Genomic DNA, 18,837 nt, shown 5'->3' with positions numbered 1-18,837 from the left:
TTACTATGCTACCCATTTAAAGACAATTTGGGACTGGTTTAAATGTGCTAATGGAAAGTGTGGATTATCAATGAACAAACCAATTTAAATGCATTTTTTAGCAGTCTTGTGGTCTTAATGCTAAACATAGACCTAAAGACAATGTTCTTTTACCCACAACTTAATGTATTCTTCAAATGTGGAATTATTATAATTCCCTGTACTGTATTCTTTGTGAAGCGCTAAGTACACTTTTGGCGCTATAAAAATAAAGACATACAATACAATAACTAGGGTTGCCACCACTCCGTGTTTCACCCAGAGACTACGGGTTTTGACCACGTATCTCCGGGCTACGGGTTTACCTAGTAAACCTCCGGGGTGTGGCAACCTTGGGCGGGCGGTGGTGGCGGTGGCAACGTCTCCCGGCATAACCCCCCTGCAAATACTGGCAAAATGGATGCACGCCGGCAAATGGTACCGCGTTGCCATGGGAACACCACATGACGTAACAGCGTCACGTGACGCCCATTGCCATGACGAGACGCTACGGTTGTCATGGCAATGCTTCCACTGCAGCTAGGGATTCTGGGAAATGACATGCAAATGAGCACACCTTTTGCTTGATGGTGTCCAATTTAACATGGACGCTAATTATCAGATGAAAATTGAGTCATATTTCAGTTTCAGGTGTTGAGAAGGAAGTATTCTTTATCATCCTATGATCTGTTCTTTTATTTGAAACTCAAAAATTGGATCAGTTCTGCAAAAACACATCTTAATAGATCAATCAACCTGTTCTAATCCTTTCTACTTAAAAATTCCCTGGAGAAGATACTATCTCATGGATTTGTAATTTACTATTAATCCCCTCAAATAAAACCAAGTATAAGCATTAACATGCTTGGGAACAATATATGGGTACTCGGAGAAATAAAAAGAAACCTGAGGCAGGACCTTGCATAATGTGTCTACATCAACCACTATTAGAGAAATTCGATATAAAGTGTCCTTAGGTGGTATTATACTGCAGCAAGATTTACTGTAAATTGTTGCTCCCAAATGGGTCATATTTATGTTGGAGAAACCTTTTTCCATATTTGATGGGAATGTCCCATAATGCAACAATATTGGTCTGAGATCAGAGATTCCGTACTAGATATTATGGACGAATGAATTCCTCTTGAACCTATCATTTTTCTATGACATAGGTTGTCCTAAAAAAAACTAAGATCTAATTACTCCTATGTTATGTGCAGCCAAGCTGAATATCTCTTTTTATTGGAGATTGTCTGGAATCCCCCCCCCCACCCCCTCAATTAATTAATGGTGTAACACAATTCAGCAGGTTGTTGCCATGGAGAGACTTACATCCCTAAATAAAGAAAAATCATAGAATTATTTTAAGATATATCAGACGGTGAGGCCTCAGTCTGAACTCTGAGGAACTTGCTTCTAGACCATTGGCTATATATACCCTTCTATCTTCCTATAGTGACATTGCTGTTAGCAAGACATACAAGGAAGTGGCTATCCTTTCTGAATAGTCATCCTACATCACAAGATGGGGAGAGGAGTAACCCGAGTGAGCCCACAGTTAACCCATTAAGTCCGTTAACCCCTTAACTGAAATAGTTGTCCAAAAGGGAGCTACAGTATTATCACTTGTTGCAATAATATGTGTATATGTGTCTCCTCCTATAGCACTGCATTCCAGGTCAGCATTCTATTAGATACAGAAGAATACAATAAATAGTTGAATCACTTTTCTTCTCACGTGGGTCACACAGATTTTGGCGAATACATAGTGCCTTCAGTTGGCAGATTTTTAGTGGTCTACAGTATGTGCTAAGCGTTGCAAATGGCATTTCTACAAAAATTGATGCAGGGAAATCTCAAATGTTATTGCACTTTTGAACGTCTGTATCAGCGTTTCCTAACCGGAGTTCCGCGGCACCCTGGGAGGATCAAAAGGGTACTGCAGGGTTTCCAGTCCCAGAGAGCAGGGACAGAGAAGGGCAGTTGCTAGGGGGCTGTGCGTTTTTCTCTAGAGAGGTGAGGCTGTGTCTCTATCCTGTGTGTATTTGTTTTGTTTTGTTCTGTCCTGTTGTGTTTGTGTATATGTTTTCTGTGACTTTCGGTCCCCTCGGACTCCTGTGACTTTGACTTCCCTGCCCCCTCTGACTCCTGTGACTCTCTGCCCCCTCTGACTCCTGTGACTCCCCTGCCCCCTCTGACTCCTGTGACTCTCTGCCCCCTCTGACTTCCCTGCCCCCTCTGACTCCTGTGACTCCCCTGCCCCCTCTGACTCCTGTGACTCTCTGACCCCTCTGACTTCCCTGCCCCCTCTGACTCCTTTGACTCTCTGCCCCCTCTGACTTCCCTGCCCCCTCTGACTCCTGTGACTCCCCTGCCCCCTCTGACTCCTGTGACTCTCTGCCCCCTCTGACTTCCCTGCCCCCTCTGACTCCTGTGACTCCCCTGCCCCCTCTGACTCCTGTGACTCTCTGACCCCTCTGACTTCCCTGCCTTCTCTGACCCCTCTGACTCCTGTGACTCTCTGCCCCCTCTGACTCCTGTGACTCCCCTGCCCCCTCTGACTCCTGTGACTCTCTGCCCCCTCTGACTTCCCTGCCCCCTCTGACTCCTGTGACTCCCCTGCCCCCTCTGACTCCTGTGACTCTCTGACCCCTCTGATTTCCCTGCCTTCTCTGACCCCTCTGACTCCTGTGACTCTCTGCCCCCTCTGACTCCTGTGACTCCCCTGCCCCCTCTGACTCCTGTGACTCTCTGCCCCCTCTGACTTCCCTGCCCCCTCTGACTCCTGTGACTCCCCTGCCCCCTCTGACTCCTGTGACTCTCTGACCCCTCTGACTTCCCTGCCTTCTCTGACCCCTCTGACTCCTGTGACTCCCCTGCCCCCTCTGACTCATGTGACTCTCTGCCCCCTCTGACTCCTGTGACTCCCCTGCCCCCTCTGACTCCTGTGACTCCCCTGCCCCCTCTGACTCATGTGATTCTCTGCCCCCTCTGACTTCCCTGCCCCCTCTGACTCATGTGACTCACTGCCCCCTCTGACTCCCCTGCCCCCTCTGACCATCTGTTTGTCTCTCTCTCCTGTGAGACTCTTTCTCTCTGTCCTGTGTTTTCTGTGACCCTCTCCTGTTGTAGGGGTGCCTCAGCAACCGAGCCCTGAGAGAAAAAAGTTTGAAAACCATTGGTCTATGTACTATCCTTATTTTTCTCAATGTGCGTGTTTATCTTCAAGAATTATTTCAGTCAAATATTTTGGCACACAGATGTAAATGGCATGAATCACCTAAATCCTAAAATGTTTATACAGTTAGAGCAGAATTAAGTTGCTATTCTTTAACCAAAGACGTACTTGAGGCAGAATGGATGTTGTTATTATATAGGGTAACAAACTGTATTATTTTCACAGAAAGGCTATTATAAGTACTATAACACTTATCTTAATATGTTTACCAACACTAGTTACAAATAAACAAATATATCAAAACAGAATGATGTCTAAGAGAAGAGCTGGACTCAGCAGTCTAAAGACCAGTGCTACATAGTGATAACAAAGGTAACTTGTATATGCACATGAGATCCCAGAATGGAGTAAGTGATGACAAAGGGCCAGAAAGGGCCGAAACGCGTCAGAGTTTTTTGTCCCAATGTCCATTCACCTTTTGAATAAACTGATTTTAATGCATTTTTGATGTGCTGAACTCCGTTTTTCCCACGTTGCGCACCTCTTTTTTTCCTCATTGAAATCTACAATCATCTGTTTTGATATAAATTGTATAAATGGGGTATTAATCCTGACGCAACGCGTCACATTTCACTTCAAAAGTAAACAGTGTCAGATGTATGAAATCACATAGCGACCTTCATACATAGAATGCACATTTTATGAAGATTTGTACTACAGATCTAGCATACTTTGTCGCTGATAATACAACATATTGCGTTACAACACGGAATATCAGAGGTTCATAGGATTCAATAGCAGAGATAACGCAAAATATCACAATATCACACCATAATGTGTCAACCGGGACAAATACCTTGGCTGTCCCTGTACTTTTTTAGCACAAACATGTTGATGCACACTAAAAACGTAATTATGATCTTAATACCTAGGCCCCAGAGATTTCAGACTTCATTGTTAAATTGCAGGTGTCCAAAATATTTTATTAAGACATTACTCTTCTTTACATTTTTCCTTTGCCATCAAGTAGGTCAGATGTTAGTACAATGAAAAAAAAAATGTTTTAACGCCGAACAAATCAACTGCTTGCAGTTGAAATAACCTGCCAAAAATTGTTGGGTTATTAAATCAGTAGAAAAATATTATCTAGCATAAGACTGAAATGGAAGAATTATGACCAGGTTTAGTACAAGTTTCACGTACATACACGGTAGGCCAAAGAATGTGTGCGCGGTTAATTCTAGTGTTGTTGCATTAATATGTGTAAAACAAAAGAACAGATCCTGCGCCCCTACTAAATGGGCTAAAATGTACTAGTGACGTGTTTACATTTAGAACCTAAGGACAAAGGAGACAATTGGTTGCATCTATTGATCAAATCATGATACAAGCCTGCCAACCTCGTCACGGTAGACTCTGTTTAATATGTGTAAATGTTCTGGATATTCTAAAGTTCACCAGTCCACCTACAGTATTTGAAGATTCTCACTTAGACATTTCTGTGTAACATGGGCAGAAAAGTGCTGTAAATCTTTGGATATACTGTAGCACCTGCATTTCAAGTCTAAAGTTCGGGGACGGAAAAATCCTGGGTGCCTAAAATGTTTCCCCCGGTGTCTGTGCTGTGCGCAGTGATGACTGGCCTGTCAATTACCACTGCAACCGACAACCGCACTCACCAGTGACATAAAAGCCGGATCTGGTGCGCTGGTACCGGCCGCAGTGGTGATTGACAGGTCAAGTCACCAGCGTGCTGCTCTGTGTAGAGAAGTGAAATTGCATAGCAGGAGGTAGAGTCCGCGCAATGGCTTGGGGCTGAGAAAGTTGGAGGGCTGGGGGCCGAGCTAATCAGGGCCCATGCTCTCAATGAGAGTCTGTGTGAGATAGAGTAAGTTTGTCACAGATACATAGAGTACACACACAGTGACACAGAGCAACCGACGAGAGGGGGGTAGTCGGAAACACTCCCCACTGCCCCCTTCCCATGCCTAAGGCATTGGACATACTGTAGTGCAGTTGACGGCACGCGTGGCACAAACAAATGCATGTAAGTGCACCAGTCTGGCCATGCTGCGCACTATGCTACATGTGCGATGGCGCGGAAGGATTTTGAGCAGACAAAATTTTTTAGATTTTTCGCACACCAGCTACATCACGGCCGCGTTTGAGCCAATCAGGGCGAACCAGCCTGGGGATGTCACAGCCACGCCTCTCTCTCGTGCAAGTGATCTGAGTCCACAGATCGCTCAGGCAACAGGCGCCTCCTTGCACTCCGTCGCGCACTGTCGCCGCTGCCTAAGAAAACGCTGGCTCTTACAAATCCTGTCTGGCTCCTATGTATTTCATATTTATGTCCACCCCAGCTAATGTATATCATCTCATAGTAATAACTGCTGCAGCTTTCTCATACCATATAGCGTTGTTATCATTTGAGTAACATCCCCATTTATTTATAGAGGGGGGAACTGGGCAGTTGAGGGGAGCGGGAGGGGTGTTCTTGTTGGTTGATATCAGGATGTATAGAACCCTTGGAGGTAGCATGGAAACCCACAAAAGGCAGGAGTTACGCACAAGAAAATTGTCTTCAGAACTGGAAACGGAGCGCTGGTCACCCCCCTGGCAGTTCTGCCAATGAGGGCGAACCAGCCGGGTGATGTCATGGTCGCGCCCCGCCACACCCATCGCAATCTCATGCAGCTCAGCCACAGACCGGAGATCGCGGGTCACACAGCAGCACGCACCACCAGCCTGCCAGGCGCGCGTGCAGCAGCCGACACTGGGGCCGTAGCCTAATTCTACCGGACAATCAGAACCTAACTTCTTTGTGTGTCCCTACAGGTCAGCGAAGGGTATTGTGGGAAGGAATCATGACTGTTGAAGAGCACGGGCAGGGGAGGAGGATGTTGACCAGGCCGTTTAAGTTCTTAGGAAGGAGCTGGTGGTTTTGAGGGAGGAGAACCATAAGAGCAGGGAAGCTGGAGATCTAAATGCAGAGAGAACGGGAGATGCAAGAGGCCTCCAAGAGGGAGCGTTGAGCGTGACTGTGGGGTGACCTTGAGGAATCGGGTAACTATGGGACCTTGAGGGGAAGCCGGATGGATGCTGGGGGAGCAGATCTGGACACCTAGTTAATACCTCATCTGCTGCCACCAACACTGCCTCCCATCCTGTTCCTCAATGACGGAGATTCCCATGTCCAGTGACGGTCCTCCCTATCTACCAGGACGGCTCCCCCACTCCTCATGTCAGTCTCCGAAACTCCCTCTGCATGGGTTGTTTAGAAGCTCTGAGAAGGAAGGGGGCCCTGACATCCGTGGTCAGTCGACTGGCCTGGCTCCACTCCTCCACCAGGCACTGGACGACCGTTACAGCTCCCCTCCCCCCCATGGTGGTGACCCTGCCCCGACGAGGAGATTAAGACTAGAAAGAGCATAGGTTCTGCACCATAAACACAGATAATTAATCATTATATTGTTGAAAAGAGAACATACTGATGCAGCAGCCGTTATTCGAACACTTCACGCGTTATGTACATCGGAATCCCGATTTGAAACCGCGGGATGAATTCCAGCCTTCCCGCACTAAGATGCGAGCGCGGCGAGTGCAGAAAAACAAATTTTTGTGTTCTGGCTATTAAAACATGAAATTGACACAGTAGCACAGTACTGTACACATTACAATTCATCCATTTTAGTGCAAACGAAGAAACAGAATCCATGAAATTCAAACAAAACATCCGCGATAAGCGCGGGTGCCTGGGGCGATTGGCCGCGTTCTTGCTGTGTGGGGAACAGCAGAGAACTCAAAATCGGCGCCGAGATGTGTTCGAATAACGGCCGCTGCATCAGTACAATAAACAATTAAGACGCTGTTTCCTTTGATGATATTACTAACCATATTTTACTGTTATCAGGTGTTTACTGTGATCAATAAACAGCATCAGAGAAGGACGTTCATGTTAATTCCTAGGAACCGAACTATTCAAAGCAGTATATATTGATGAAATATTCTAAGCTTATTAGGTAATCATTTTTTAGGCAGTTACTAGTACGTTTCTTCTGCAGGTTACAGAAAGATAAAGATGTTATTAACCTTTTTTGTTTTGTTTGTTTAGACTGTTTAGAAACAATAACATGTTATTTAAAATTCACAACACAATTGAAAGCATCCCATCAGTGATTAAATGATAATTGCTAATATTGTGTAATGCCAATACAGTAACATATGGTAGACTTTGCATGAACCGTATTCAGTATACAGTATTCAGTAAACTCAGAGAACAAGCTTTAGAAACCAGTGGGTTGATATTAATTAAAGACAGAAGATGCCACTAGAGCAAAAAAAAAAAGAAGCAGAATGCAAGAATAGCAGAACATTGAACCACTGCAGCATTGTATGTATCAGGCGTCATTACTGTATATCTCTTTATTAGATTTTCCCTGTAATGGTTTCCTTAAAGTCTTCATTACCCTGGAGACCAAGGCTGTGTTACTTGACATTAACTTCTGACAAACACAGACAGAAATCCTTGAGGTCTGAACATGTACAGTACTGTACGGTACAGTACATGTTTGCAGATAAAGTAAACATTAAAAGCGAACCTTTTTTCCTCCTAAATCCCAACAACATTCTCCAACAAAGGCACTCAGTGAACGAAGAGTCCCTGTGCCCGCTGTAAGAGAGGCCTGGCCACACGCATTGGAGGTAGAGAGACTCAGGTTTTCATACTGCATACTACATTCTTTTGGCCCATTGATGAAGATATGCAAGAAGTGCAAGTAGTCTTCAATCGGTATTTATGCCAGTTAGATAATTAAATCAAACTTTTCCTTTATGGGCGCTACATACGAAGTGATGCCAATGGATGTTAAAGAGTTAAACTGAAGCATCAGTGTCATGTTGGCTAATGCGTGACGGCACTTTTCTTTCCTCTTAACGTGTGTGTGATTTGGGTAGTGTTCACAGGAGTACTTGTGAGAGAAGTTAAGTGGCACATCACAAGCAGGCCTATCAAACTTGCACTTCTCAGTAGCACTATTTCTCTCCTTCGCTCAGTCAGGACTGAGGAGGTGTTTGCACTAAAGAGATTGGCATCAAATGAAAGAAATGCGCTTCATAAATGTCTTTCTTTTGATACCAAAGAAATTGGAAAATTCTCTGTCAACACATCAAGGCGCAAATGTTGGCATCTTGATGCATTGCCCTATCGTACCAAGTACGGATGTAACCAACATTATTATAGCGTTCTCCCATCAGGGGAAATAGTGTGGCATTCCGTTCTTTCTTACTTCTGAGTGAAAACATTGGCAGCGTCTCCCACTGGTGCATTGTGTATGTCAATAACATTGACTACATGTGTAGGGTGAACAGATGTCCCGGTTTTTTGAGCTCTGTCCCAACTGTTTCAGGTGCTGTCCTGGTTTTGGATCCCCCTGGCGGTGTGCATGCGTGAAGATTGCTTGCTGACCGCGCACTTGCCGGCTACTCGTGTGCATGCGTGACCGTTAAGCTCTGATCGCGCATGCGCACAAGTAGCCAGCAAGTGCCGATCACACATGCGCGGTCGGCAAGTGCTCTTTGCCAACTGCAAATATGGTCACCCTATAACATGTGAGTGGTGACACTGCTTCTGCTTTTCTGGAACCTTTAATTATGGGAATATACAAACAGTTTGAAAGGCTATGTATGAATCTGAAGAAATGTGTGCACTAATCCACATCAAACATCCCCCCTTTCAAGCAAGTTTCTTACATTTCGATAAGATCTGTTCACCAGACAGAATTACAGCATTTTAAGAACTGCTCTATTTTTTTGAGATAAAATCCTCAGGGCACAAAAGTTAATGAATAGAGATATGCAAAACTTTTAAACTACGCAAAATGTGCCCTTTGTTTTTCTACTGGCGAAACCTGACAGCACACAAGCGATTCACCAAGCCTTAAGAGCATTGTGAAACATTTGGGTATTTGTGATATTGGGCCTCATATGCAGCAGTTATCGATTTGAGGATTAACAATAGGAGTAGTTAGGAAATCATAATTTGTCTGTATCTTCATACAAAGACCATATTTCCATGTTCTGTGTCGCCACCACCCCCGCTGATACACACACACCACACACTGTGGAACACACGCACAATGTGATGCATGCACTTTGACGCACACATGCACTGTGACACACACTGACACACACACTGAAATACACTCCTCTCCCCCCCCCCCCCTCTCCCCACCATGAGTACTGGGACACTAATGAACCTCGCTGACTTGATGACATCACAAAAACATAACTCGACACATTATGTCACATACACCTGACTTCCACAGGGATGCCACTTCAGGGGGAAGCAGTGAGTTTTATCAGTGAACGAAGAGTCCCTGTGCAGACGTTTCGGTCCACGCGTGTGACCTTTCTCAAGGTGGTGCCTTGAGAAAGGTCCCACTCGTGGACCGAAACATCGGTTCTGTGTCTATTCATTCAATACACTTGTTTAATCAATTCTGGAGTGCTGCCTACTGATTTCTTTCCCAAACGGTATCGTATTGCTTATAGATAGATAGATATTCTGTATGGGTTACCTTGACTCAGGGTGCTGGATTCAGAGGCTGGGTAATGAGGTAGCACGGTTGTAGAATAATGGGTGTCAGGAACTTTTATAGTATAACTGTCATTTATTCAGGTCCCCAAGCACAGGGACCACTCATTCATATATTGACAATGTTTTTTTTCCATCTTAACACTCAAATAGAGATACTTTGACAAAGTTGCTCTAAGTAGGTATTACTCTGATAATTCTGGTTCCCTATGGGAAACCTGGTGAGTCTCTTATTACTTGACCCAATACCTGTTTGGGAACTGCCACTTCCATACAGACTGATGAGGAGTATTAGCGCTGATCCGGGAGCCCTCTTTCTTGAGGCCCTTTGTGGCGTGCCATATTCCTTTTATTGAACTGTTCAGGACTCTATTCCTTCCCTTGGGGTTCCTAACTTAAGGGGTGCTGTCCATATCTACAACATAATAATCAGGGGAGCCTGGTCGGTGCTATTACTTTAGAAACATTACTTATCTTCTCTCCCCGAGGCTCCTCTTGACCTCCAGGAGCCTGACTTTCTAGAATAAACCCTCCTCCTTAAATACCCCTGTGTGATGTCTCGATCCCATAGCAACTTAGGGTGGGTCCCAGCACACATTAACACTGCTAGAACCCTCTAGGAGAGAAGATATATATATATATATATATATATATATATATATATATATATATATATATATAAACCATAATACTGAGTTAAGTTATGGTGAGTAAAAAAAGTGACAAAAACCCTCCACAGGAAAGCAAATATGCAAATACCATGTTAAAAATGGTTATTGAGGCAAAAAGTGACACTGTGTGCTCATTTGCATGTCATTTCCCAGAATCCCTTGCTGCAGTGGAAGTGCTGTATGCTGGGTGATAATGGGGAAAGGCGGGGTTGCAGACCTGCCTAAGACATGCAGATGAGCATACAGTTATATTTGCATATATATATATATATATATATATATATATATATATATATATATATATATATATATATATATAATATATATATATACATATACAGGGCTCTCAAAACTAGGTCAAAACCCACTCGTCTCCCCCCAAAAATTACTCCCTCACCCCCCCCCACCCCACGACTTACCTGCGGTGGGGTCCGGCGGCATGGTGCGGCGATCTCCGTCTTCTCCCCTGCAAATTTTAATGTTTCCCCTGCAGGTCCTGAAACAAAGGCCGCGCAGCGTCAAATGATGCCGCGTTGCCATGGGCTGCTCACGCAACGTGGCGCTGCGTGATGTCACGGTGTCACACAGCATCCTTTTGCCATGGCCACGTGACGTCATTTGACGCCACGTCAAATGACACCGCGCGCTCATTTTTTCAGGACCTGCAGGGAAAACATTACAATTTGCAGGGGAGAAGACGGAGATCGCCGGACCCCGCCGGACCCCGCCGGACCCCGCCGGACCCCGCCGCGGGTAAGCACTCAACAGCAGCCAAAATACTTTCACCCGTGGTGTGCGGGCGAGTGCATTTGTCGGTCGAGCCCTGTATTTGTATATATTTATACCAGAAGAGAAAGAGATCACAGTTAGGTGAGCACTCGAATACCACTATGGTGCAGAGTAGTAATATTACTGTGAATAAAACGTAATATTTAATTGTTAATAAGTAAAATAAATTGAAGAAATTCAGTGAATAAATAAACATTCAGCGGCGATTTGACGAGGATTAATTCGGCTTGTTAAAATGTTGCCAGTGTCTGAGCTGTATCAATTTGTGTTGACATCATTAAGCATTTGAAGGGTTAAATGCCTCTGTATAGTTGTAAGGGGCAGTATATCACAGCCCAAGTTGTATATATAGTGTGCATACATGCACAGAGACGATATCTCTCTGTATTTCTCATTGATGTATACTGTATATCAGTTGCAAAATATAGGTGATAGCTTTCCTCAAATTACTTCCCCATAAGAGGTAGTCCCACTTTTATCACCTTGCCCGATTCAAAACATAAATATATCGTACAGGATTATTTATTTATTTATAAAAATGTTTTACCAGGAAGTAATACATTGAGAGTTACCACTCGTTTTCAAGTATGTCCTGGGCACAGACTTATAATGGCAAATACATGGTTACAAATACATAGTTACAATGAGTGAAAATGGTTATACACTACATTGTACAGTATACAAGACATTGCATGCACAGTTAAAGATAATACTGTATATATTATAGGCGTTTATAACAGTTACAGACCAGATTAAAATGTGAGACAGCTTTAGTTTTGAAAGAACAGACTGGTGGCAGCAGTGAGAGTCTCCGGTAGATTATTCCAGTTGTGGGGTGCACGGTAAGAAAAGGAGGAGCGACCGGATACTTTGCTGGACCTTGGGACCATGAACCGTCTTTTGGAGTCAGATCTCAGATGATAAGTGCTGCATGTGGTAGGGGTGAGGAGCTTGTTCAGATACGCGGGAAGCTTGTCCAGAAAATATTTGAAGGCAAGACAGAAGAGATTAATTTTGCATCCAGACTCAAGTGACGACCAATCTAGTTCTTTGAGCATTTCACAGTGATGTGTGTTGTAATTGCATTGGAGGACAAAGCGGCATATTGAGTTGTAGAGGGTATCAAGTTTGCAAAGGTGAGTTTGGGGTGCCGTGCCATATACTATGCCCCCATCTATCAGGTAGATCTCAACATGTGTCTATCTCAGACTCTAACTCCAACCCCTTGGATGTCACCTGTGGTGTCCCACAAGTCTCTGTTCTGGGGCCCCTACTCTTCTCGGTGTTCATCAATGATCTTTCTACAGCTTGTAAGGAAGCTTCTATACACATGTATGCAGATGACACAATCTTATATGCACACAGCACTAGCCTCTCCGACCTTGAACACATACTTCAATCTGACTTTTTGGGATATGGCCTGAAGACAAGATAGCGTTGATTAGGAAAGCAAGCGGTTTGGCAATGGTGGGGCACCAAGTTGTATGAACTTAGATTGCAGTAGGTCAGGTCCACATTGGCTGCATAGCTTTAATTTGAGGAGCGCTTGTGTAATCTTCTTTTCAGGTACTGGGACAAATTGAAAACTGTGGGCAGTGTTGGGAGAGGGTGGGGCTCTAGAGGTACTCCCAGAATGAGGTTCATGTATGTATTTCAGGTTACGTTTTGCTAATAAGTTAGTAGCACACCCCACAAAGTATTCATTGAATGCATTGGCAATGTCAGTGGGATTTGCCAGGGTAATATTCTCTTTAATGATATTACATGGTTGTTGATGGCTAGAAGGCTGGAATATATTGTGGATAACCTTCCAGAAGTTAGCTGGATTTGATGTATTCTGATGAAGATTGTCAGAGTAATTTTGTGTTTTTGTGTGCCATGTTTGCCTTGTGCACATATTCCGCAGGCATCTGTAGTTATTAAGATCCTTAGTAGTGTCAGTTACTTTGTAGTTTTTCCACAAGGCATCCCTTAGATGGTAGAGCGCTGTAAGGTCGTTTGTAAACCATAGAAGGTGCCCCACCGTACTCTTATTCTGCGTAGTGGAGCATGGGTATCACAGAGTTTTAAGAACTCTAATTGGAAATAGTCGAGTGCAGAATCTGGGTCGGGAATTACGTCGATTCTTTACCAAGGGCAGTTGGTAAGGTCAGCCAGAAACTGTTGTGGGTTAAAGTTTCTCAATGTTCTAGTGAGGAGAACTTTAGGGCTTGATTGGGGTGATTTGATTTTCCTTATACAGTACACTATTGCATGGTCACTGAAAATGTCAGGTAGGATGCCAGATGATTGGATTCTGCTGGAACTAGTGGAGAGAATCCAGTCTAGCAAGGAATGGTTGTGAGATTTCAGGTTTGTCTGTGTGGGTTGGGAAATGAGTTGCGTTCGGTTAAGTGACTTGATTTGTATCTGGATTTTGTTGTTTTTAGGGTCGAGCCAATTGTAGTTGAAATCCCCAAGAACTAGCAGCTCACTCTTCTCGTTCTGAGAGGAAATTGAGTCAATAAACTGGGTGATATCAGTCAGGTATTGTAGTGGGGCTTTGGGTAGTAGTGACTGTAGTAGGGCTGTAGTGTTGGTAGATGCCAGCAATAAGAACGGGCTTAGAAAAAAAAGCTACAGAGGGTATCAAACCAAGAGGACTTTATTAAAAATGAGAATATCATGAGATGTCATCCCTTCTGCATAATAAAAGTAACAAATCTGTAACAGTGTCACCGAGGGGCACGTTCTGAAATCACACATTGTATAGATGCAGCGGACGTTATTCGAACAAATCTCGAAATGGATTCTCGAGATACGCCCGTGATCCTCACTAGTTTTGCCGGGGTAGACTATAATGGCCCATCGGATTAACAAAGCAGGGTCCCTACTGTGTGAGTCCTACCGGGGTCTGCCTCTCTGTAATAGACGCGCAATAAGAGGCTGAATCAGTCACTTTAACTGCGCGCCTCTCACAGGCGATTGCAGGGGGTCTCCAGAGCTGAACTGCATTGATTTCAAGTTCGGGGACCCCTACTTCCCGAGATACAGGCCCCGTTATGGGGTGCCGGTATCTCCTATGCATGGAAATGTCCCGCTAACGTGACACAAGACATTTTCATGCATAGGAGATACCGGCACCCCATAGCGGGGCCTGTATTTCAGCAAGTAGGGGGTCTACGGACTGAGGAAACTGTGAATACAGGCAGGGGGTAATGGAACAGTCCACTATGCCAGGGGAACAACAGGGGTTGTCATAGCAACCACTTCCAGGAGGCTAGGAGATAGAGAACATAACTAACATAACTAATGTATCCATTTCACCTGCACTGGGAATAATAACTGCAGGGAAAGTATACAACATAAAGGGCCAGCAGGCAGAGCTGCAAAAAGGGGGAAAAAAGAACAGCACTATGATTCTTGTTCCAGGACATATATATATATATATAGGTATTGTAGTGGGGCTTTGGGTAGTAGTGACTGTAGTAGGGCTGTAGTGTTGGTAGATGCCAGCAATAAGAACGGGCTTAGAAATATGGCTCCCTATAGGCTTAAGCTTGCTGCATGGTCACAGCTTTGAGCACAGCCAGGGTTAAGATGGTGGGTTTGCTGGCTATGCATCTTAACCCTGGCTGTGCTCAAAGCTGTGACCATGCAGCAAGCTTAAGCCTATAGGGAACCATGTTTATGGTTTTGAAGCAAAAGGTGGCACTGTGTGCTCATTTGCATGTCATTTCCTAGAATCCCATGCTGCAGTGGTAGTATTGTGTGCTGGTAGATAATGGTGAAAGGCAGGGTTCCAGACCTGTCTAAGACATGCAGATGAGCATACAATAATATTTCCATTTGCTATATGCTTTGCTGTGGAGGGGTTTTGGTGTTTTTGTCACTTTTTTACACACCATAGCTTAACTATGTGTATATATATATCCAATAAACATTCACATGTCCCAGACAGGTCTGCAACCCTGCCTTTCAACCATTATCACCCAGCATATAACGTTCCCACTGCAGCAATGGATTCTGGGAAATGACATGCAAATGAGCACACAATGTGTCACCTTTTGCCTGGAATATGATGCATACACATGGAGCTCATTTAAGCAAATGCAACACCGTTCACACAGCTTTTAAGCACAGCATGGGACTAGCAAAGCAAGTTAAACCATTCAGACATGTTTCAACCTTGATGGGTATCATCAATGTCAGGTTGGTGTATACTTGCTTTGCAATATTTCTAGGCTGGGGAGGTTTACATTACATTTTAAGTTATGGTGGGTGAAAAAGGCAACAAAAGACCTCCACCGTTAGCATATAGCCACTAAAAAATATCACTTGTGAGCACATTTACATGTCCTAGAGAGGTCTGCAACCCTGCCTTTCAACCATTATCACCCAGCATACAGTGCTCCCACTGCAGCAAGGGATTCTGGGAAATGACACACACACATATATATATTTGGTTTTTGTGTCTTCTATCAAATATAGAAAATTCATGATTTACTTACCTTCGTGCTGTCCCTTGATGTCGTGTTGCAACCGGTATCGTATGGTCTGTTATTGCTTTATGGGATAAGCACCAAAACGTATTTACTTGCATATGGTTTGCCGGCTGTGCATTGGATTCTATATATATATATATATATATATATATATATATATATATATATATATATATATATATATATATATATATATATATATATATATATATATATTTAATGTATGAAGCGCTTATCCCTGTTATGTTGTGTATTACTTTTGTAAACGCTATGTACATAGATGGCCTTTTACAAATAAAGATATACATACATACTGTACATATATAAGCGTGTGTGTTGCGACTTGGTACAAAGAACTGTTCATTTATTCGTGCATGAGGAACTGTGGGGATTAAAATGGAATTAAGTTAATGTTTGTGATTAGATTTGTATGTAGTTTCTAATGCTGCTTTTGTTCCGTTGCCAGATGCTTTGTGTCAATATCTAAAGGCAGAATGGTTAACATCTGGAATAACACTGCAATGAACAGTACATTTACATATGAATGTAAAAATAACAAACAGGTAGTTCAAAATATGTTTAATTAATGTTTTTTTTTTCTGTTTTGTTTTCCAGATATTGCATCTGGATCTGGAGAAGGCGGTAAGTTTTATTAAACATTTCAGAAATACTTCTTATGGCTTTCTTAAAATTCTGCATTGAAAATAGTAAATATTTCAGGATTTATTAACCTTGTTTTCAGATTTACATTGATTGTCTTCAAATATTTATATAGATCCTATAATCCCCTAATGCAGGGGTGTGCAAATTGGGGTGTGCAAGATTTTCTAGGGGGGCACGGTGGTTACAGAGGTCCCGCGCTCTTCCCCAATGCATTTAAATGAAATGCCGGGGGAGCCGTGAGGCTTCTCTAACTCCTTCACCTGCTTTCAGCTGGCTCTTCGGCGACGCGTCGCAATAGCAATGCAGCATCAAATGACGCCACGGGGTCATGTGACGTGACGCGTCGCAACGATAGCGTGTGTCAAATAATGTGGCCTGTCATGTGACGTCACATGACCCGCGGAGCCTAGGACGGGGGGGGCAGGAGCGCTTGGGCTGCCAGGCAGGGGTCGCAGCTTCGAAACTTTGCGCACCCCTGCCCTAATGTATCATCAAGACAATGGCAAGTATTCGTATGTTCATTGGAGCAAGGGCGCACCATTCACTTGTTGGTTAATAGAGATAAAAGGTACATTTGTTTTTGCTTTTACGTACATAGTCAATGCAGCTCTCCATGCATCTCTCCCTGTTTAATAAACAAAATATTTAATCGCTGCAGGAGGATGATGTTATGCAGAGGCATTGTTGTGGATAGACCTAGCATTTGATTAACACAGTGATATTCACCGTTTTTGATTCATAAATTGGATGATGCAATCTTTACTGTAGACTTTGTACATCACAAGTTGTCTACAGTACATCAAAACCAACTGAAGAGATATATACTGTACCTCAAGCTATCTGCAGTCCTAGATTAGGTCCCCTTTGACTGCCTTTGCTAAAATGGCCTGGCAGCATTTCCCTGTTTTATCAGCAGTAATTAATCACCAACCCAACTGCACACATCACGTTTAATTTTCTGGGGGGGAAAAGAGAAGCTGCAGAAGTATATCAGGATACATTGCATCATTACACTGTGTTGTGCATTTGATTTTTGGACACAGGAGCACACAAACTAAGCAGTTGTTCAGGCTCTAATTCAAGACTCCTGATTCCTTCCTTGGAGTATTTCCACTCACTCCTTTCTTGGTTTCCTCACTAGGTTTGATTCTACAGATTTATGAATGTCTCCTTGTCAGACTGTAAGACTTGTTAGACTGATAAAGTATTATTGCCAGTTTGTGTCATTCATTTTACAGTAGATCACCTACAAAACAACTTGTGCCACCACCGAGCAGGTCATTTCTGCTTCTAGTGATTGGAAGGCCAAGCTATTTACCAACAAAGTCCTTGTGCTGCATTGGATTACGTGTGATTTCTGATGTAGGTAGTGAACATCAGTATTATATGTATATAGCAGGGAGAAGGAGCGGCTCAGCGAGTAAAGACACTGACTGACACTGAGTTTGAAGCAGGGGAACCTGCGACCTTGGGCAAAAACATACATTGTAAGCTCTACGGGGCAGGGACCTGAGCCTGCAAAATGTCTCTGAAAAGCACTACGTAAAACTAGCAGCGCTATACAAGAACATGTGTTTATTATTATTATATCCCGTTCCACACTTTGTATGCAGTCTCTCTCTTTGTGTTTTACACTTAATCAGTGACCAACCATGTCTTTATTGTACCTCATCCCCAATTATTTTTTTCTCCTACCCACTTCCACTTATCAGTATTTAGGGAGAATTGATTGTCTTTGTGTAGGGCTGTCAAGTCTCACTTGAAGGGCAAATTGCTGTCTTCAGGTGTTGTTCCACCCACAGATTACATCTTTAAAGGATTTCAAGATATTTAGCTTTTATCCATTTCAACTTAGAATTCAAAGCAGCAATTCAGGTTTCACGTTTTTTTATTTTATTTTTATTACAAGATTGAAGCAGGGGGTCTTCGAAGCAAACAGTGTTAATTTCAGCTCCATGACCCCCTGCTTCAAGAGCTACTTACCTCCGTAGCGGATGCCTGTGTGATGCAATCCACACACTCGCACTGCCCCCTGGCAGGTTCCTCTGCGACATACTATGGACATTTTACTGTTAATGGACATGAAAGCAGCCAATGATGAGGGCTGTAGAAGAAGTGGGACTAAAAGGGAGAAAAGCCTTTAAAAGGGGGGCGGCCATGATGAGACCAGATCTGCATGAACCTGAGTGCTATCAGGATGGTGCGAGGATTACGGCATGCGTACTAGTACACGTGGAAGTATGATCAGCGGATTCCAGACAGGGGATGACTGGGTATTCGAGCACTGTGGGAGGGGACCTTCAACAGCTACAAAGCACAGCGGTACCGAAGCACCCTTTTCGAAGTACAGACCTGCTACAGTTAGTACACAACGAGCTCTCATGGTGTGCCGGCACCATCACATAGCCAACATACCCAGGATCGGGTGGCTCAGTAAAT

At 43.7% G+C, this 18,837-nt stretch overlaps 1 protein-coding gene across 2 annotated transcripts in view; it reads left to right on the top strand.

Annotated features, from left to right (window-relative positions):
- TMEFF1 (transmembrane protein with EGF like and two follistatin like domains 1) overlaps nucleotides 1–18,837 on the top strand; it is a 294,418-nt gene that overhangs the window by 168,828 nt on the left and 106,753 nt on the right. For both annotated transcript variants that reach the window (XM_075585974.1, XM_075585973.1), the window contains exon 4: nucleotides 16,351–16,377. In XM_075585974.1, coding sequence (XP_075442089.1) covers nucleotides 16,351–16,377 — 27 coding nt within the window. The remainder of the gene's footprint in view (nucleotides 1–16,350; nucleotides 16,378–18,837) is intronic.

This window comes from Ascaphus truei, chromosome 2 (genome assembly GCF_040206685.1).
Source record: "Ascaphus truei isolate aAscTru1 chromosome 2, aAscTru1.hap1, whole genome shotgun sequence".
In the NCBI taxonomy this organism is placed as follows: Eukaryota; Metazoa; Chordata; class Amphibia; order Anura; family Ascaphidae; genus Ascaphus; species Ascaphus truei.
This window is presented reverse-complemented; position numbering and strand designations above follow the sequence as displayed.